The sequence below is a fragment of the Danio rerio genome, chromosome 14 (assembly GCF_052040795.2).
Source record: "Danio rerio strain M-AB ecotype USA chromosome 14, GRCz13ab, whole genome shotgun sequence".
Classification (NCBI taxonomy): Eukaryota; Metazoa; Chordata; class Actinopteri; order Cypriniformes; family Danionidae; genus Danio; species Danio rerio.
The window spans coordinates 39,720,049-39,741,696 of record NC_141034.1 but is presented as its reverse complement, the minus strand read 5'-3'; the positions used below and the strand labels follow the sequence as shown (position 1 = coordinate 39,741,696).

The following is a 21,648-nucleotide window of genomic DNA, read 5'->3' as shown; positions in this document are numbered from 1 at the left end:
TCAGTTTCGGGCTTTGGCGCGTTTTGCACTCACACACAAGCGTACCGCGCCAAAGCCCAAGTGAACCGCGCTCAGGCACACCTCTTCCAACCGGGCCAGGGCCAGCCAAGTGAACCGTGCTTGAGCCCGATTCAGCGCACTCACACTTCTCAAACGATCCGGGAAACGGGCCTGGGCATGGTACGGATGGCATAGTGTGAGTAGGCCCTAAGTGTTGATGTTAAATCAAAAGTAATTCACAGATACTTGAAAATGAGATGATTTAATGACAATAATTCTCTATGGTTACAACTGAATTAGTTACAAAATAACTGTATAAAATGACAAAACATGAAATGATAAAAACATATGATAATAATTGTACCCAGCTTAAATGTGAAATAAAGTTACCTAAGAAAAAGAGAGAGTGGGAGAGAGAGGCAAAGAGCAGGAAGTAGGCCTCAAAGAGACACTGATAGCAGTAGAGTCTGAGAAAATAGCCTCCAGAGCAGGAAAGGAACAGATCAGGAAAGAGTTTTAGCAACTATTTTGTGTGACCAAAGCCCAAATGCTGAGACGTACAAACTGACCAATCAACATGTGATCACATCGTAAAACCCCCAAAGTCCACACACCAGGCCCTGATCTCATCAGTATCTGCCTTTTGAGTCAGTATGGATCTTCTTGAAAAAGACATGTTCTGCCATATAAACAAATTCATATGTTTATTTTAATTCCTACAAAATGCTTTTTGGATTCTTTCACAAGAATTGAATGTATAAAGTTGGCAAAAATTGGAAGTTAGGATTGCCCTCTTTTTCCATGACAAATGTCCAATTAAAACTGGAAATGAGAAAAAAGGTTGGGCGGTGCAAGAAGATTTCACCCTTTGGGGCTATGGATTGTTGGAAGAAATTTCTTACAAAATGAAGCAAGATTGGACGACAAGACAAGGCTAAAACAAAATATGTCTTCATAGCTCCTCCCTAAAGATGTTCCATTCCATGTGACCAGAAGTAAAGAAACTTTGGTCCAAGAGGGCATGCAGGGGAAGGTTATGGCTTTTGAGAAAAAAATATTTCAGAGGGAAAATTAATTTTTACAAAATAATGAAGTTTACAGACACACCATTTACAACAAGAACTATCATAGAAATATAAAAATAAGAGAAGCAAATTTTAATCTTATGGTATGTATGCAAAAATCACGCAGACAGAGATCCTGTTAGAATGTTCACCAAAATGGTGCGTGTACCTGTCCTGGATGCGACAACTTAGTAGCAATACAGAGTATCTTATGTGTAAGTGAATGAGTGCATTCGGAAAGGCTGACCTTTCAGACAGAAACATATTAAGAAAAATGATTATGGCTGATTACAGGTAACAGCATATTGTTGTAAATAATGTTCAGCTTTTTGTATAGACAAATGTTTACATTTATAGTTTCTCAATGTGAATCAGTGATTCATGTTGATTCTGTGTTACATGTAAGTTTTTTTCATCTCCCAAAGTGCTAGCACTGATAAATCATGGAAAAAAGCTTTTTTAATGTCCCACTGTAAATAAAATTGATCTCTAATGGCCAAGGTTAAACTACAGTAGGCTACTCCAACACAATAAAATTACTTTTTAATAACTGTGAAGTGATGGATCCTATATGTGAAGTTTTCTTATTTTAGAATGAAGTGTACTGATGACATCTGGTGGACAGCTTTATAGTATGCGATTATTAACTATTTTAATAAACTTTGGTTTAAGGGCCTTAAAAGAACGATTTTTTAAAATGCATTAAAGAGCATATTCTATACAACATAAAAAAGGGTTTGCATTTGTTTTTATTCATTTTAAGGATCTCCAAACGGAACCCATGTGCAGTTCCAAGTTTTTTCCGGAAACACGGACTGTGTTCTCAGTGACATCAAAATGGCTGCGCACTAGAGTCTGGACAGATCATTTTAATATCATAGAAAAGGTCATGCGGTAGCTGATTGAACAGAAACAACAGTTATAAACTGGCGTTGGAATTAAAGGCATAGTTAAAGCCGTCAAATGGCTTTGTTCAGTGATGTTTGTCGTTGTGCTCGCGTGCTGCTAGCTCAATGTCAGAGATCTGCAGCTGCAGCGGCGTGGCTTCACTGTCAGCCCGGTAAGAAACACAACTAAACCTTTAGCTTTATCCACTGATCCTCTGCAGCACGTGTGTGTTCATTACATACAGGCGACGTCTGTGTTTTTTTATTGAGGTGAAGCTGGTTTTACATTACATTGAGGTAAAGTTGGTTTTATATTCGCACATTCAGTCTTTCTCATTAATAATATGATGTCAGAAAAGTATTAATTGGAAATTCTAAACAGCGAAATTATATCAACAGCCAACAACCATCAAAGTACAGCATTGTTCACAGTCAATTAAGTAGTGATAATGTTGTTTTGAAGCCATACTTGCATGTGATTTCAGTCCGAATACTCAAAGTACCATGGTAAACAATGTGTGGAGCTGTCACTGAACAAATGTGTGACTATAAAACCATCTTTACCTCAATTTACATTACCACATTAGTTCAGTTACAAGTTGTGACACTGTGTATTGTTTACTATGCCAACGTTACTCGATCTGAAATTGCATGCAAGTATAACTTTAAAACAATATCAGCACTATTTAATTGACTAAACAATGTTGTACGTCTTTGATAGTCATTGGTGGGATATATGGTTTCCCCATTTTAAAATTTTCAATCAATACTTTTCTGAAAATATATTATTGGGAACAAAGTCTGAGTGTGCAAATATAAATCCAACTTTACCTCGCTGTGTATTTCTCAGTGCGTTTTGGAACTGAAGACATTAAAATAACACAAAAGTGGCAGAATATTTAAGTCAGTCTGGACTGTAAACTTTTGGGGAATCTGTTCACAAAAAGATTCTGGTGAGACTGAACTGGGATTAATCTCCAAATTACATTTCTTTTAGACAAAGACTTTTCCCACCAGACTAAACTCGAACAATGTTAATTACAGCTCTTTGTTTTACTTTTTTTTTTTTTTTTTTTTTTTAATTTAAAAACTGTCAATTTTACAGTTATAATGGTGCAGAGCTGCGGAGTCTTAAAAAGTATTAAAAGTTGATAAGCCAATGTAAAGAAATTGTCTTAAACGCTATTTTTCAAGATATTAAATTTTACATGTATGGTTTTTTGTCAAAGTTTGCCTGAATTAAATCAACAAATATCAGGATTCTGTGTAGTTTATGAAATGAATAAAATCCTGCTAGATCAGGGGTCCGTTCTTCGTACCTCGCTTAAATGATCTAAGATGATTTGGCAGATCCTGCATCTTTTAATCTTGATAACTGATCTCTCGCTAGTTTGGTTCTTCAAACAAGTTCGCGAATCAGATTAGAATGTCTGGATAAACTGATCTGAGATCGCTGCGTGTGTTGTGAAGGACAGATCTATTGATCCTCAAAATCATGATCAAATGCTACGATTGGCTGACGGCATAGCAGCGTAATGACATCATCTGATTAATATTCAATTATCCATGTGAGCAACATTACATCAAATTAGCAGGAAACGGTTTGTTAAATATGACACGCAATAACCTTCCACATTTGTTGTGAGCTGCAGGCTTTACACTTTCATGTGTCAAAAGTATTCATCATGTATTTCAATGCAAATCAATGTATTTAGTTCTACATTTAGAAAAGATTTTCTTTATTATAGTAGCCGTTTTTTAATCGGTGTAAACAATAACTGGATGTTTACAAAAGCATTTTGATATTGGTAAAGGGGTCTGCAACTTTTGTGAAGCATCAAATTACTGGCATATTAACTGTCAAAACATGTTTAAGACTGCAAAAATGTATTATTTCTTTTAAAAAGTCACATATTGTGCATTTCTATTATACACAATTTGTATTAAAGCGATCTAAAAAGTTCTTATCAATAAGTTTTCTCTGTGCACCACCAAGTGGCAGTCTTTGTACTTTCATTTCGAGAGTGCAGATTGCATGTTTTATTAATATATATATATATAACTTTATTTATTTTATTAATAACTATAACTTTATATAGTTAAAATATATTTACCATTTTCCCAGTTGTGACTACTACTGTAAGAAAATATCAGAATTCGGAACATACTTTCTGTATTATCTTTGCTTGAACTGAGCCGATCTAATCCTGTTTATATGAATTGAACCTGCTCCCGATCAGGTTTGAGCTAGCAGAACTGTTGCTATGACGACAACTCTCGAATCAGCTTTGAAGAACGAAACGATCCTGGATCGTGTCAAACCGTCAATATCCAAATCCAGCTAACTAAGTAATCCACGTACGAAGAACGGACCCATGACCTCATGGTGCTTTGTTTACTCCAGTAACCAAGGCAACACCATTATTTTCACAGTTCTAAAGGTGCCCACCTGCTGAATTAGCTTCAATTCAAGCTAATAGATAATGTGTATTTTCTTTTTTCCATGAGCTCTATTATCAATTTAAGAACAATGTTTCTTTCCTTCCCCATACCTCCCAAAGCTAAAGAAGTACATTTTAAATTTTTAATGATATTTACCCATCTTCAGAGTTTCTTAGACATAGATTTAATTTTGATCGCAACAATTGTACATTCTGTGAGGTTGACATGCAAACGATTGCACATTTATTTTTGAATATTTATTGAGCAGAACCTTTTAGTCCAGGGGTCTCCAACCTTTATGAAACTGAGAGCTACTTCTTGGGTACCAATTAATGTGGATGGCTACCAGTTTGATAAACACTTCTCAAATAACAAATTTGCTCAATTTACTTTTAATTATACTTTGTTTTTGGTAATAATTAAGGATATTCATCCATGTGAGGACAATGATCATGTTAATGATTCTCACAAAAGTTATCAACAATGATTTAACAGGGTAGGAAATACCCTGTATTTAATGTATCAATATGCAACACTTTATTTTTATATATCTCTGCAAATATTAAATTTTTAAATGATTACTTCTATATTAGATGAAGCTTACTGGTAAGTGGTGCTATGGTGAGCTATTTTTAGAACAGGCCTGCGGGCACCATGTTGGTGACCCCTGTTTTTTCTTTCTTTTAGTTGTGTTTGTGTGTCTATTCTATGGTTTAAGTGAATCTTTTTGTATTACTATTTTATCGATATTATTATTTGTGCTCTGTTCTATAAATGTAGATGAAAGTTGTTATTCGAATTTTGCCTTATTGTAATTGTGTTATAATGCAATAAAAAACTACTGAATTAGCTAGGTTTAATAGATTTTTGTTCAGTATTTGAATAATGTTTTAGTTAAAATCTCGCCAGTGTTTCCGGTTGAAACTTAAAGTGATTATAAGGTCTTAAAATGTATGGAAAGAGTCTTTAAAAAAGCCTTAAAAGGTATTGAATTACACTCTCTGATTCCTGTATATACTCTCATTCTTCATTGTAATAGATTATGTGGCAAAAATCTTCATATGTCATCATTTGATTACAATCACTTATTTAAAGACTTAGTAAAATGTTTTTTTAAGAAGCCCCTAGAATACAAATACATTTTCAGCTCTTTGAAAGCCCTGTATTTTGCCCATTTGTCAGCAATACATTTTAAATAATCAAGCATATATATTTTAATAAATAAGCATGGTCTTATTCTTCTTGTCAGTGTATATATATATAATTCTGACTTTTTTATAATAATTCAGAACGTACAATATAATTTTTATCTGATGCAGATGTCTTATTTTTATCTCGTGAACTTTTTTTTTTTTTTGCGATCAATATAAACCTAATATAAACGTGTTTGACTTCAATTTAAAGTGCTCAACATAATTGAGTACACCTCATTTTGAAAATTAATATATGTATCCATTTCTCAGTGAATAAAGGCAATGTATTTTAGTGCATTTAAACAAAACAGATTTAATAAACAGATATATTTATTAAAATTATATTTTAGTCACCAAACATATTTAGAAATTGATGGATATTACAATTAAATTCAAGCAAAATATTGCAAATTGCTTTTCTTGATTTTTTTTTCCTCTTATTTAAATTTGTATTTAATATCTTTCTATAACATAAATTTGGGTTATTAATTTAATTTCTTTCTATTACATAAATTTGGGTTATTAATTTAATATCTTTCTATAACATAAATTTTGGACCGTTATTGTAAGTTATTTAGTTTGATAGGCTCCAGAATTGGCTTCAGGACTAGATTTGTGAGGTGTGTACTATGAGCACCGTATATTATAATCAATGCCAATGAAGTTACCATACATGTCTCTTTGTCAGGTAAAGTGGTAAATGTAAATCTCTGTATGTGTATAGAGGTTTCACTTAAAGTCCAAGTGGTTTACAGTATATAGCTGAAATCTCTCCAGGGATCTGTATATTTAATTAAAACATGATGTTCCTGATGTGTCTCCTCAGCAGCTCGGAAATACAGTCAGGCGGCACCTGAGCCAGAAGCAGTGGTTAGTGATAATGAAGACATCAATAAAACATTTGTTAACCGAAACCCAAGAAACCTGGAGCAGATGGCCCTAGCAGTGAAGGATCGAGGCTGGGCTACAGTGTGGCCTTCCAGAAAATACTATCACAGGTTTGTATCCAAATGTTTAGAATAATATACAGGACTAGATGCAGTTTTGCTGGGAAAGTTTACCTAAAAATGAATTCACAGCAACAAAAAAGTAATCTTTTTACAAAAGCTACACATTAATAATTGGATTGTTCCAATGTACATAGATCTGCACAGCTGTTGTCGCATACACTCACCGGCCACTTTATTAGGTACACCTGTCCAACTGCCTGTTAACAAATTTCTAATCAGCCAATCACATAGCAGCAACTCAACTCATTGAGCCATGTAGACATGGTCAAGACGATCTGCTGCAGCTCAAACAGCTTCAGAATGAGAAAGAAAAGTGATTTAAGTGACTTTAAACGTGGCTTGAATGTTGGTGCTTCAGAAACTGAAGAACTTGAGGTTGAGTGAATGTTGATTTTTTTGTGAACTCTCCCTTCAAAAGCATCTTCCAGAAGCGTAACCTACAACTGTTTTTCTTACGCTCAGGTTGGTGTTAAGACGCACACAGAAGCACACCACAGCTGAGGTTTACTCCTGCGACTCTACAGATCCAGTGCTGTCCTGCTCCACTACAGAGTGGGCACTGAAGCGTCAGCTGGGCTCCATGCGCTCTGTAGCAGCTTGTCGGGCTGTGGGTGAAGTGCTCGCTCAGCGCTGTTGTGAAGCAGGCATCACACGGCTGTATTACCGAGAGGTCCCGTGGATGTTTCGCTCCGAGGCGGTGAGTGGCGGAAGGTGTTAAATGCATTTCAGCTCTTAAAAGAATTAGTTCACTTCCTCAGTAAAAATGAAAAGGCACTTACCTGTGAAAATTACCCTCGTGAAGGAGTCAGTTATTTACTTTTTACAGTAATTTTTTTTTATCTATTTATAAAAGCCAAAAATTAGCCTGGTGACAAGCTATTATGATTAATAGGATGGAAATAAGTGACACAGACACCAATTTGAAGATGTGAAAAGTCCTTTTAATGGTTTTTAATGGCATGTTTTTTTTTCTTTCTTTGCAGAATCAGTCTTTCTGGAGGGCCATGAAAGAGGGAGGTGTTGTGCTCAATGAGCCAAAGCAAAAATTTGTTTAAGTTGCTGTTTGTTTTGTTTTCTAATTGGGCTTAAATATGTCTGTCTGTAAATAAAAAGGATGTAATAATAGTGAGTACCTGTGTTTAATTACAGATTCTTTGCAAAAGATATCACAGTTCCAGAAAGCAATTATGTTCAATTCTGTTAGGCTTTATTCAAAGCAGTGCACATTTTCTTTTGTATAAATTAGTGCTGTAAAAATTAACGTGTTAACGCATGCGATTAATTTGAAATAATAAACGCGTTAAAAAAAATTAACGCAATTAACGCAGTTTTTTTTTTTTTCCCTGTTGTGGCCAGGGGCATACTGGGCAGTTTCCCGCTGGGTCGACGTACTTTTTGGGCCGGGCTGATCATCTTCTTATGATCTGATAGGCCCATAAAACACTCAGCAGACTGTCATGTTTTTCTGCCTCAGTGATTGACGGTGCTGTGAGCTGTCACGCTCTGAAAGTAAGAGGTTTATTTCCGGACAGAGCGGCCGTGTGACATAATCTGCAGCCCATTGGTTTTTTTCTTTATTGACATTGGGCTGACCCAATCAAAAACTTCCATGTTGGGCTCTGTGTAACGTAGGTTTGTATTTGTCAGAACTTACCGATATAACATAAGAACTGCAGAGTCCAGCATTTGTTATTAGGTCGTCACTTCATTCAGCTCCCATTTAGCCAAAGACGTCTGCAGTTGGCAGTAAAGCAGTGTGGTGTATGGAATTTAGCATTCTACCGCACAACACAACATCTTTACTATTGCAGCCTAATTACTCTATATATATACTCATTATTACTCAATTAGCTGGATTTGGTTATTGACAATTTGTTTCTTCAAAACTCATCTGAGAGTTGTTGTCATGGCAACAGTTCCGTTCTTCGTACCTCGCTTAAATGATCTAAGATGATTTGGCAGATCCTGGATCTTTTAATCTTGATAACTGATCTCTCGCTAGTTTGGTTCTTCAAACAAGTTCGCGAATCAGATTAGAATGTCTGGATAAACTGATCTGAGATCGCTGCGTGTGTTGTGAAGGACAGATCTATCGATCCTCGAAATCATGATCAGCAATGCAACGATTGGCCGACGGCATAGCAGCTTAATGACATCATCTGATTAATATTCAATTATCCATGTGAGCAACATTACATCAAATTAGCAGGAAACAGTTTGTTAAATATGACACGCAATAACCTTCCATATTTGTTGTGAGCTGCAGGCTTTACACTTTCATGTGTCAAAAGTATTCATCATGTATTTCAATGCAAATCAATGTATTTAGTTCTACATTTAGAAAAGATTTTCTTTATTATAGTAGCTGTTTTTTACCTGCTGTATGGAATAACTGGATGTTTACAAAAGCATTTTGATATTGATAAAGGCATCTGCAACTTTTGTGAAGCATAATCACTGGCATATTAACTGTCAAAACATGTTTATGACTGCATTAATGTATTATTTCTTTTCTTTTTTTTAAAGTCACATATTGTGCATTTCTATTATCATACACAAATTGTACTAAAGCGATCTAAAAAGTTAATATCAATAAGTTTTCTCTTTGCACCACCAGGTGGCAGTCTTTGTACTTTCATTTTAGGGGTGCAGATTGCATACGTTTTGTTAATATGTATAACTTTATTTATTTTATTAATAATTTTAACTTTATATATAGTTAAAAAATATTTACTGTTTTCCCAAGTGTATATAACTACTACTGTAAGAAAATATCAGAATTCGGTACTTTCTCTATTTTCTTTGCTTGAACTGAGCTGATCTAATCCTGTTTATATGAATTGAACCTGCTCCCGATCAGATTTGAGCTAGGAGAACTGTTGCTATGACGACAACTCTCGGATCAGCTTTGAAGAACAAAACAATCCTGGATCGTGTCAAACCGTCAATATCCAAATCCAGCTAACTGAGTAATCCACGTGCGAAGAACGGACCCCTGGTAGCAGCAGCTTCATTTATATAAACAGGATTAGAGCATGTCTTTTCAAACAAAGATAATACTGAAAGTTTTATTCTGATATTTTCTTACAGTAGTAGTTATACACTTTGCAAATTATATATATATATATATATATATATATATATATATATATATATATATATATATATATATATTTATATATAAATCCACTGTAAAATGTATACTTTGTTAAATTGCTTAATACTCTTGACACATGACAATGTAAAGCCTGCAGCTCACAACAAAGGTGGAAAGTTATTTTGCATCATATTTAACAGTTTACTAAGAATTTATGTACTTTTGCTCACATGGATGATTGAATATTAATCAGATGATGCCGTCAGACAAATGTTGCATTGCTGATCATGATTTTGAGGAAGATAGAATCTGATTCGTGAACTTGCTTGAAGAACCAAATAAGCTTGAGATCATTTACAAGGATCATTTAAGTGAGGTACAAAGAACGGACCGCTGAAATGTGTCATGTAAATAATCAATTAATTATGCATAGATTAATGCAACAAAGTAATCATGCACGTTTATTTCTGCAATATCATATATACTCAAGTAATCTTTGTTTCTGTAGACTTTTGACATTGTAGATTGTCAAGGCAGCATAATATACATGAAACGAGAGTTAAAAAACAAAAACACATTTCAACCCTTACTCCAACCCCACAGGCTATGGTGTCAGAGAAACAAACTTTTACCAATTGATAGAAGTGAAGAACAAACCTTTGAGAAACCAAGATCAGCCAGGGTGCCAGAGTTCCCCTCTGGTCAAATGTTTTGGGCAGATCCGCAGTCTGGACATGCATTATTTATATATATATATATTTTTTATATATTTTTATATATATATATATATATATATATATATAGCTAGCATTGAGCAATTTACCTCCTAAAATGTAATCCATTATAGATTACTTGTTACTGGTATTTCAAAATAAAACTTTTGTTCAAAGACAAAGAATAGCTTGCAGTCTCACAGTTCCCCCCCCCCCCCCTTTTTAAGTTATATTTTAGGCACAGTGTCTTGCGTTAATGTACTAATTGCTAGAAATGATCAATAACTAATATACTATAGTATAAATCTGAATTTTTTGTTTTCATATTTGAAGAGATTTGTATTGAGTTTTACATTTAATGATCTTGCTAAACTAAATAAGAAAATAACTTTTGCATGAACCAACTTGTGCTGTATATTCATATACAGATATATATATAAATTAGACAACATTGAATGTTTATAAGTTCATTTTATGAAAAAAAAAAATTATTACAAACAATGTTTATTTGAAATGTGTCAATGCTATCACAGTTTATAGAAAAAAGTGCACAAGCATAATACATTTCCATAATTTTCTTTTCATAAATTTCGAGCACAGACACAATCATATTAATGAGAACAAATATCTTCTTTATGAAACAAACAAGCAATTAAAAAAAAAGTCCACATCCCATAACAAATTCATTTTAATTCTTATATCACACACAACCTTGAATATCAAATTAAAAACATACCTGTTCAGATCAGTCATAAATAGAAAACAAAAAGCAACAGCAACCTTGACATATTTAATGCCAATAATGAACAAGAAAACTGCAGTTATACATCAGACCAAATGAAAGAACCTTTTTGTGAAGCTGATAAGGCATGGCACATTATACACCCGGTGAGAGGAAACAAATCAGCGCTCTGAAGGCTGTGTGTCCTCATCTAGAACCAATAAATCATCATTTAAAAAGACATTCTTGTGGAAAAACAATGCAAAACTGGTGGAGCCCCAAACTAAAAACATCCCGCAACAGAACTTTGGTCTCACAACATTTGGCACTTTGTGCGAAGACAGAATAAACAAATGTTTTACAGCAGATTGTATATACTTTAAACATACAGAGGACACATGCTTCACATACAGTACAAACAGCATGCATACACGCGACATCATGCAAACACACACACACACCAATCAACCAGCCCATAACAGCTTAACAAACAGTTAGTTAGTTACAACAAATGTAGTTCTTTCAGTCCACCTCTATCTACTAAAGGCACTGAGCCATCATGCAGAATGATCGAAAGAGTACAGACAAATAAGCGTGGCACTTTTTTTCAGGAAAACACTCAGGGTTTGATTTTGTTTTTTTTTTCTTCTCAGGTTGTTTCCTACATACTGTACATTTTAAAAACATATTAGACAACATCTGCTTAATTGCAAAAGATGTGAAAATAGCTCAGAAGTTTTAAAAACATCACCGTCTAGCAACTTAACCATTCAAAAGTGGAGTCAGAAAGACTTTTTAAAATGCTGCAATTATTTATTTAAAAACACAGTAAAAATGTGATGTTTATTACAGGTCATAATAAAAAGCTTTGCTGACACTTTTGGTCACAACTCATGGTATTAACTAACACTATACCAGCTTAATATTTAGTAACATTAGTAGAGTAGAAATTGGGTTTAGGTATTGGGTAGGATGATTAGGCATGTAGAATAAGATCATACTTCAGAACTACTGATGTACTGTTAGTTATCAGGCACGGGAGTGAACAAAACCCAAGCGAACTCAAAGAGAGTGAGTAAGCGCGAGAGAGACAGAGTACGTGGGAGAGACTACTCAGTTATGGCAAGCCAAAGAGCTCACAATTACACTATTAATCAATAAACTTTACAAACAAAATGGCGCCAATACCAAAAACTGTGTTTATTTTATTTATATATTTATTTTTTTAAGATTTACGCACGTTATTTGCGCCGTTTGCAATCAGAAGGCTGTGTTTAGCGACGTTTAAAATGGTATTAGCGCCATTTAATGTGGCGTTTTGTTTGTAAACATGATTGATCAATAGTGTAATTATGAGCTCTACCGCATACTCGGGATTTCTGCGTGTGCTTGCCTTTTGTTAACTCCAGCACCTCATAGTTAATCACCTGGTCAGGGGCATAGCAATGGGGAGGACGGTGGGGATACATCCCCCCTCACTTTCAGAGCCAAACCATTTAGAAACAGGTTATAATTATATGAATGCAAACCTTTGGATCTCACAAGAATCGTGACCTAAACTACAGTGTTACTGAAGTTGTTTATTTAAAAATTGTATAGTGTAATTCTTTAGTTATAATAGATTATATACATGTTCTCATATTGGATAAAATCATCAGCTTAATGAATGAGCAGAAATATATTAGATTTTTTTTAATACGGAATGAAACATTTCTCATAATGACCAATGCTGGTACTAAATATTTGTATTTATTTACATAATATTGTTAAGAAGTAAGAACTTGAAAAGTTAAAAAAGCAGTAATAAATGTCTCTAGTGTCACTTTTGATCAATTTAATTGCTCCTTCTCTAAATAAACAGCACTGATTTATAAATAGAAAAATCTTTCTGACACCAAAATGGAATTAAATGGAAGTGCAGGGGTGCTCAAACTCCTGCATAGTTTAGCTCCATCTTCCTTCAACACACCTGCATGGAAGTTTTTTGCATACCTAGAAAGAGCTTGATTAGCTGCTTGGGGTTGAAACTAAAATATGCAGGACACCGGCCCTCAAAGACTGAGGTTGGGCACCCCTGCTATATAGAATACTAAAATGTTCAATCCTCAATTGCTTTCTCAACACTTTTTTTCTCAAACTGATCTCCACACAGGCAGCATAAAGCTTCACATTCATGGAGAAGAAACAGCTATTAAAAGTAGATTATTGCATAGGACTGTTCAAATGAGTGCGCACACACTCGTATTCATAAAAAACAACAAGGTATGGTGCAAATTAGGAGGCCGCTTAAAAAAAAACTCAGTTTCTCATGATTTAATGGTTATTTAGATATAGAATAAAACAAATATTAACATTTCACTTAAATCTATAACTGTTTGATTAAATGTTATCCAAATGTTGTCATTTACAGCACTTATTTTTAAGAATCAATGTTATTCCAGCAAATACACTGCAAAAAATGCTTTTCTTGCTTGGATTTTTTTTGTCATTTCTAGTCCAAATTTCTAAAAATTTCTAAATCAAGAAAAAAAATTCTAGGTAAGCAAAATGTATTGTCTTGTTTTAAGGTAAAATACTAAATATTGGCATATTATTTCTAAAAACAAGCAAAATAATCTGCCAATGGGGTAAGCAAAAGAATCGTTTGTCAAAAGGAAAAACTTGATTATTTTTCTTACCTTATTGGCAGATTATTTTGCTTGTTTTAAGGAAAAACTCACTTAATATTGGCATATTATTTCTGAAAACAAGACAATGTGTTTTGCTAGCCTAGAAACCTTTTCTTGATTTAAGAATTTTTAGATATTTGGACTAGAAACAAGACACAAACTATGTACGAAAATAAATTTTTTGTCTTAACGTCTGAAGTTTAAACACTGGAATGGTGTTGTCTGAAAATGAATATAAATGCATGTGTGGAAAATTTTATAGCTTTATATGACAACATTTTTATTTGAAATTTGTCCAAACTCGGTCCAGGAGGGCTAGTATCCTGCTGAGTTTAGCTCCAGCTTGCTTGAACACACCTGCCAGGAAGTTTCTAGTCACTTCAGTATATCTAAGAGCTAAATTAGCTGGTTCAGAGGTGCTTGATTAGGGTTGGAGCTAAAATCTGCAGGACACCGGCCCTCCAGGAACAGGTTTGGTGACCCCAGTTCTAAAGCATACATGTAGGTCTCTAACTGGATTCCTGGAGGGCCGCAGCTCTGCACAGTTTCGCTCCAACCCTAATCAAACACACTAAACTAATCACAGAGTTCAAGACTACTAGAAACTATCAAGTAGGTGTGAGTTGGAGGTGGCTGGAACTAAAATCTGCAGAGCTGCGGCTGAGTTTTAGACTTGTTCTAAAGGAACTAATGATTTATCATAAAAAACATTAGAGAATTTTTCAGGCGGTCTCCTAACATTTCCCCCATAGCTGTTCTGGTCATGTTTCTGTATAACATTACGATGGATACAGCTAACGAAACACTCCATTCACTCTATAACACTATAGTAAAACCTGTGAAATAACTGAATATTATGGCTCAATATATGAAGGTGCAAAGAATACGGAGATTTCAAAAAGGCACAATTTTGAATGATAATGCTCTGAAGAAAACTGCATCAATAATACTCACTACAATCCACCTGAAAAATCACCACGGATTATGATTTTCAGGCTAGATGGATGGAAAAATGGATGACATATTCATTACCTCCAAGTGAAATGACCTAAATGAGCTTCAGTACAGCAAATATATGAATAAAGAACCTTGTTTGTAATCTTTAAAACCGTGGAATGATACAATCAGAAGGATAAGACTTGTGTGCAAGAGCGTCCATTTGTGTTAGCATGACTGTTTGTGTTCCTTTTCCTCACCTTTTCACATTTCTCCATCATTTTAAGAGGCTGTTGAAGCGTTTCAGAGTCCGGCTTCATCATTGTTTGTGTGTTGAGTCTGTCGGCTGCTGGGCTCAGGGGAAGCATCCACGTGTGCTCTCTGATAAGTCAAACCTCTTCTTCCCTGACTCCGCCGTCTCTGTCCTGGAGAAAGTCTCTGACAGACGCTCATCTAAAAGTGTTTAGATCTTTTAGTTAAAGGATTTTTGCATTCGGTGAAAAAATAAATAATGATAATGAAGATTAAAAATTCCCGAAAGACAAAGATAATAAATGTGTCAACCAAAATTGTTTTAGAGGGCAGATGTTATTGATTAAATCCAGTTAAATATTTTTCTTTCAAAGTTAAATCATTTTCTCAATAAGGTATTTCATTTTTAACAATAACTATACATTAAAAAACAACCCTGCTGTAAGCACATGCATGATTAAATATATTATTATTATCAGTGATTGGAATAACGGCACTATAAATAAACAGCGTTACTAACAGGTGATACTTTTTTCAGTAACAAGTAATGAAATGAGTAAACGTTAACGTGACAATAAATGTGCGTTACTATAATTAAGAACACTGGAGCGGTTTTCCAGCGAGCAGCGTCTTTCTGAGTCAAACTGTATGACCTCTCTTTTTCTGGGCTGTGTGTGTGTGTGTGTGTATATTTAAGGCTGGGGCAGGACACAGAACATGACCAACCTGTGATGATTATTGTTGTACATGAATGTAACTGTAGTGTGAATGAGAATGTGATGATTGGCTTAGATAGAGCAGTAGTGTGGGTGTTCATGTAACCCCACCGGTCCTGCATCACCCAAACACGCTTCTGAGCTAAGATCGAACCAGCAACTTTCCGCATGGGAGTTGTTGCTCTACCAAGGAGGCTAAAGACTATGGCCTCTGACCTCTAAGGTTACTCTAGCGACAGATGCTAGAGGAGTGAGGTGTACCTGCACAGAACTTTACTAGCTGGCCTCCGTCACACTCACACACAAGCTCACGCACACAGTCAGTGGCACACACCAATGACCAAGAGTCAGAACGATGGCAAATTCTACAAGTTCAAAGGTAGCATTGGCAAACTGGAAATATAAAGCACTACTTTTCCCCTCACACAGGTGAAAGACGAGAATGTTTATCGTGCAACTTATCGTACAGATAATTCTAATCTAATGAAGCACCTAGTAGTCGTAGTTATGTCGTAGTCATGAGGCTACAAAATTAGTGGCTACACGAGGAAACGAAGCCACGACGTCAAAGCAAATAAAACTCCACTGCAAACACTTATTACTCAGACAGAACTAAACCAAAATAATATCTAGATATATAGTGCTGCCGTTGTCTCTCACATTGTCCCAAAACAACATTAAAATAGTGTATATCACTCTACAATGTTTTATATTTATTTTAGTCATTTGACAGATTAAAATTGTGTTTAAAGTAAGGCAATAGTTGCTTTCTCCAGTAATTAGTTACTTTTATAATGATGGAACTCAGTTACTAACTCAGTTACTATTTGTGAGAAGCAACTATAACTAATTACTTTTATAAAGGAATGTACCCAACACTGCTTAGTATATTATTACTTTAATTTATTGTGACATTTGTTCAGAAAAAAAACTACATCCCCCATGATACCTTAAAAATAATTTTCACTAAATCAAGAGACTTGCAGTGATAAAAGCCTGGCATAAAAGGGTTTCCGACTTGTGTATTGTATACAGCAAAACTATTAGTTTAATTATTTATATGCAGTTGAAGTTAGAATTATTAGCCCCCCCTTTGAAATTTTTTCTTTTTTCAATATTTCCCAAATGATGATCAACAGAGCAGGGAAATTTTCTCAGTATGTCTGATAATATTTATTCTTCTGGAAAAGGTCTTATTTGTTTTATTTCAGCTAGAATAAAATCATTCTTAATTTTTTAAACACCATTTTAATGTCAAAATTATTAGCCCCTTTAAGCTAAATTTTTCGATGGTCTACAGAACAAACCATCATTAAAAAATAACTTGCCTAATTACCCTAACCTGCCTAGTTAACCTAATTAACCTAGTTAAGCCTTTAAATGTCACTTTAAGCTGTATAGAAGTGTCTTGAAAAACATTTAGCCTAAAACTAGATTAAAACTATTATGTTTAAGAAATGTGTTGAAAAAAAATCTTCTCTCCGTTAAACAGAAATTGGGGGAAAAAATAAATATGGGGGCTAAAAATTCAGTGGGGGCTAATATTTCTGACTTTAACTGTATATATTTACCAAATGATGTTTAACAGAGCAAGAGTTCAGCCATTAAAAGGCACTTTAACCTGAATACTAATATTTGCAAAATAACCATTTTCAAAGTTAAAAAATAATTCTCAATAGCAAATTTGATGTCTAACAAAAACAATGAAATAGTTTTTGTCTGTGCCATGACAGTAAATAATGTTTATAGAAATGAGTCATTAAAACCTATTCTATTTTATAATCTGCTTTGTTTAACATCACTTGGGAAATATTTGAAAAATAATGAATCTTGTTACATGAGCGCTCATCATTTTGCCTTTAACTTTAATAATACACAGTGCTCAGCATAACTTTTGAAAATAAATCTTTGTATCCACTTCTCAGTGAACATGGGTAATATATATTGGTGCATTTGAAGAAAACAGATTTATTAAACAGATATATTTATTAAAGCACATTTAATAATACATTAAAATTCATGCAAAATATTGCTAAATAGAATTACAAACTACAACATTTCAACAAAATTGTTATTATTTTTGAAATTTTTATTTATTGTTTTTCCTAAAAGATACTTTTAGGCTACTAATTTTCGAACCGTTAGTGCGAGTTGTTTTGTTAGATAAGCTCCAGATTTGGCTTCAGTCGTGACCTATCTAATGTATATGCACAAATATAAGCATCCTAAAGAAAATATTAATTTAAATAGGAGATTTCTGAGGGTGTACTCATATATGCATGCATATCTATATATATATATATATATATATATATATATATATATATATGCATATATATATATATATATATATATATATATATATATATATATATATATATATGCATATATGCATCACATATATATCTATATAAATAAATTACAATAAGCTTTGTTTTATGGTTCATAAAAATAACAAAATTCCAGCTTTTAAATACTGTAAAGGTGTGTTGAAGCAAGTTGGAGCAGGACACCGGCCCTCCTGGACCATCCTGAACCCCAACCCTCTCTATTCTGCCGCCCTAGACGCGGATATAACCGAGGGCGCGGGTGGTGAGGGTAGTGTTGGGGACGCGGATATAACTGAGGGCGCGGGTGGTGAGGGTAGTGTCGCGGGCGCCGCCTTATCTATTCTGACGCCCTAGACGGCCCTAGGTCGCCTCTATGGACGCGCCGGCCCTGCCCCTGACTTAGCCCTTAATTTGCATTTGTTTGACTATGCATTTCAAATTCTTTTATCAATCAATTTGCATTCTAACCCAGACTTTTCCTCTTACCTCTTTATCCATCCCTCGATCCTCATCGTCAAGCTGAATAGACTGCATAAGAGAAAACAAATCCATCCTGCCACTTCTGCTCGGGCTGGACGACACCTAGATAATCAAGTGTTGCAATCATTAAAAAACAACCATTATTTATTACATTATAAAAATATTTTTTAAATAATGTTCAAGTGTAGTGAAATATCAGCCTCTTTGCTAACCTTATCACTTTCCTGTATAGAAAGAAACTGGTTGGATGTGGCGGATTCTGCCTCTCCAGTATCCAGAACATTCTCACACATCTGTTCAAACACCTGAGGAGGACAGAAATAAATAAACTCATCAAGAAATGCAGATAACCTTCATAAAATATTTGTTATATGGCAAATTCCCTTACATCAGTGTCCTCCTCGCTGCTTTCCTCATCTGGACTCTGTGATTCCTCCTCCTCTTCCTCTTTCTCTTCATTTTCATCCCCTGTCGCTTGTTCGTTGTGTACTGACGGCTGACGGGCATCTGCTTTGGACTTCCTCCTCCAGAGGGCACTGTGGCGCTGCTTGCTGTAAACAAACAATGCAGTGTAAACTCTAACTGTATATTTTCTCTTTTTTGCAATACTAATAAAAGCTTTTTTGCAGATTAAAGTCAAAATTATTTGCCCTCCTGAATTCTTATGTTTCAACACATTTCTAAAAATGATAGTTTTAGTAACCAATTTCTAATCGTTGATTACGGTTTTCTTTGCCACGATGACAGTACATAATGTTTGACTAGATATTTTTCAAGATACTAGTAGAAGCGTTGCCAGATGTACAATAATTATTGCATTTGTATGATAATTTTGACCTCTGTACGATCAATAATAATTAAAAAAAAATCTTTAATGAATGATAACTTCAGAATTTTATGGTATTTAAAATTATTTTTATTGTAATCTTAGGGCTTCTATACTTATTGATCTAGCTACATCTTTTGTCATTGTCTCTGAGGAGAATGTGGAGTTACACGTGTTCAATCTCATCCTATGTTACATCTTCTCAGCCAGTCAATGTGGAGAATGGCTTTCATGAGTTAACATTCTTGCCGCATGCGGTCATGCTTAGATCAGTAGTTTTCAGGATGAGATCGATCAATTAAGAAATAAAGTTAAAAAAAAATTAGTGCTGAAAAGGAAGTGAGAAGCACAGGGGAGTTTGCCCTTCAAGTTCTCTTTCTCCCCATTTAAATGTGGGTTTTTTCTAAAGTTAATCTCATCAAAACAAAGCCACAAAAATCGGCTCATTACAGATAATCTGAATGGGTATCACACCCCAAAGTGTGCTAAAAAATTTGGCAGGGTGCACTGCTTTCAAGCCAACCAGCACTTGTGGTCCATGAAGAAATCCAAATTGTACTACAAAATTAATCCCTCAACATCTGGCAACACACAAGTATCCAATAACAGCAACTTGGAGGTGGAACCTTCCCACTAAGGTATGGCTTTTTTATGTATTATGGTAATTTGCACATTGTTTCAAAACAGTTCACTCAACTTTAAAGTATAATACTGAAAGTTAATTTTTAATTATTCTTTTAATTATTTTGTTCTTTTAATTTAATTATTCTTGAGGCCCACCTGCAGGATCAGGGAGGCCCACTACTGGTTGAGAATCCCTGGTCTAGATAATAGCTGTATACTCTCTGTTTGACTCGTGTATAATAATATTCCTTCAAATACGATAATTTTGAGGTTCTGGTTAGATACTTTGATATTTACAAGCTGGCAACACTGACCAGTAGTCAGCTTAAAGTGCAATTTTTAAAGCTTAACTAGGTTAATTAGGCAAATTAGGGCAAATCATTGTATAATGAACAATGACTTTTGTTTCTGTAGAAAAATCAGGGAAAAAATGCTAATTTTATTAACCTTAAAAAATTTAAAACTGCTTTTATTGTAGCTGAAATAAGACAAATAAGAGTTTCTCCAGTAGAAAAAAATATATCAGACATACTGTGAAAAGTTCCTTGCTCTGTTAAACATCACTTGAGAAGTATTTGAAAAATAAAAACACAGGAGGGTTAATGATTTTGACTTCAGCTGTATATTTCCAGTTTTATGCGACATAGTTCTCCTGTGACAAAGTTGGGGAAAAAATGGCTAAACTAAAAACTTGAGGGAAAAAAACAAAGTGTGCACATGGTTAAACAACAAACCACACTTGACATGTCTGTACCTGAACGTGTCTATTAAGACGCTACACAAGTACTTGTTGATCTATGAGAGCTTAAGTCACCTGGCGTTAAGGATGCCGCTGTACGTGTTCAGCTGTTTGAGGAAACCTTCATTGGGCTGCACAATAGGCCGTCTTTCTCTCACGTGGTTGAGTGCCTGATCTAAAGTCCAGCCCTGTTGTTTCATCAGGAAAGCAATTACTGTGGAGGCAGAGCGAGAGACGCCCATCTTACAATGCACCAGGACCGCCTGTCCACTCTTCCTGTACCAGCATGAGAAAAAGACAACAATGTCAGCATGAGGTAGAGGGCAGTAAGACATACTAGAACATAATCAGTGTGTCTGTCTGTCTATCCGATGCAATTCTCCCAGCTATTCTCTTTATGTCACAATAACTAGCCTACTAATAATTACTTATTATCATTGTGGTAATATTTGACCAACAGCCAATACAGGCAAAATATCAAAATAGCCTTCATTATGTCCCAGTTTGCATAATCCTGGCAGTTATAAAAATATATAAATACACGCACTCAAGATGAGCCACCATTTTCTGTTCATTTCTCTTTCACACAAACATTAATTTCATTTCTTTTTACTTTTATGTTTCTCTCTTCTTTTTCATTCTTTAATAACTTTCTTCTTTAAAACTTTTCTTGTTTTTTTAATCATTTTTATTATTTGTTTTTATTTTTATACTCGTTTCTTTTATTCCTGTTTATGTAAAGCACTTTGAATTGTCACTGTGTATGAAGTGTGCTATATAAATAAATGTGCCTTGCCTTCCCTGTAAGTATAATGTTTAATCTGGATACTAAAAAAAGGATAATTCAAGATTATTAATATATATATATATATATATATATATATATATATATATATATATATATATATATGTATATATCAATTCTACCCAGTTCTTGGAATGAGCCGCC

At 34.5% G+C, this 21,648-nt stretch overlaps 2 protein-coding genes across 5 annotated transcripts in view; one reads left to right on the top strand and one right to left on the bottom strand.

Annotated features, from left to right (window-relative positions):
* Positions 1–1,881: 1,881 nt before the first annotated feature.
* Positions 1,882–7,725, top strand: mrpl18 (mitochondrial ribosomal protein L18). Of its 2 annotated transcripts, none has more exons than XM_087280891.1 (4): positions 1,882–2,124; positions 6,416–6,584; positions 7,059–7,293; positions 7,580–7,725. In XM_087280891.1, exons 1-4 carry the CDS (start codon positions 2,028–2,030, stop codon positions 7,649–7,651), a joined length of 573 nt encoding a protein of 190 aa, XP_087137017.1. In that variant the 5' UTR covers positions 1,882–2,027; the 3' UTR covers positions 7,652–7,725.
* Positions 7,726–11,076: 3,351 nt separating this feature from the next.
* si:ch211-203d1.3 overlaps positions 11,077–21,648 on the bottom strand; it is a 31,779-nt gene continuing 21,207 nt past the window's right edge. For all 3 annotated transcript variants that reach the window (XM_087281809.1, XM_087281808.1, XM_087281810.1), the window contains exons 12-16: positions 20,775–20,975; positions 18,899–19,061; positions 18,723–18,815; positions 18,517–18,612; positions 11,077–15,185 (exon numbers count right to left, since the gene is read on the bottom strand). In XM_087281809.1, coding sequence (XP_087137935.1) covers positions 15,036–15,185; positions 18,517–18,612; positions 18,723–18,815; positions 18,899–19,061; positions 20,775–20,975 — 703 coding nt within the window. In that variant the 3' untranslated portion in view covers positions 11,077–15,035. The remainder of the gene's footprint in view (positions 15,186–18,516; positions 18,613–18,722; positions 18,816–18,898; positions 19,062–20,774; positions 20,976–21,648) is intronic.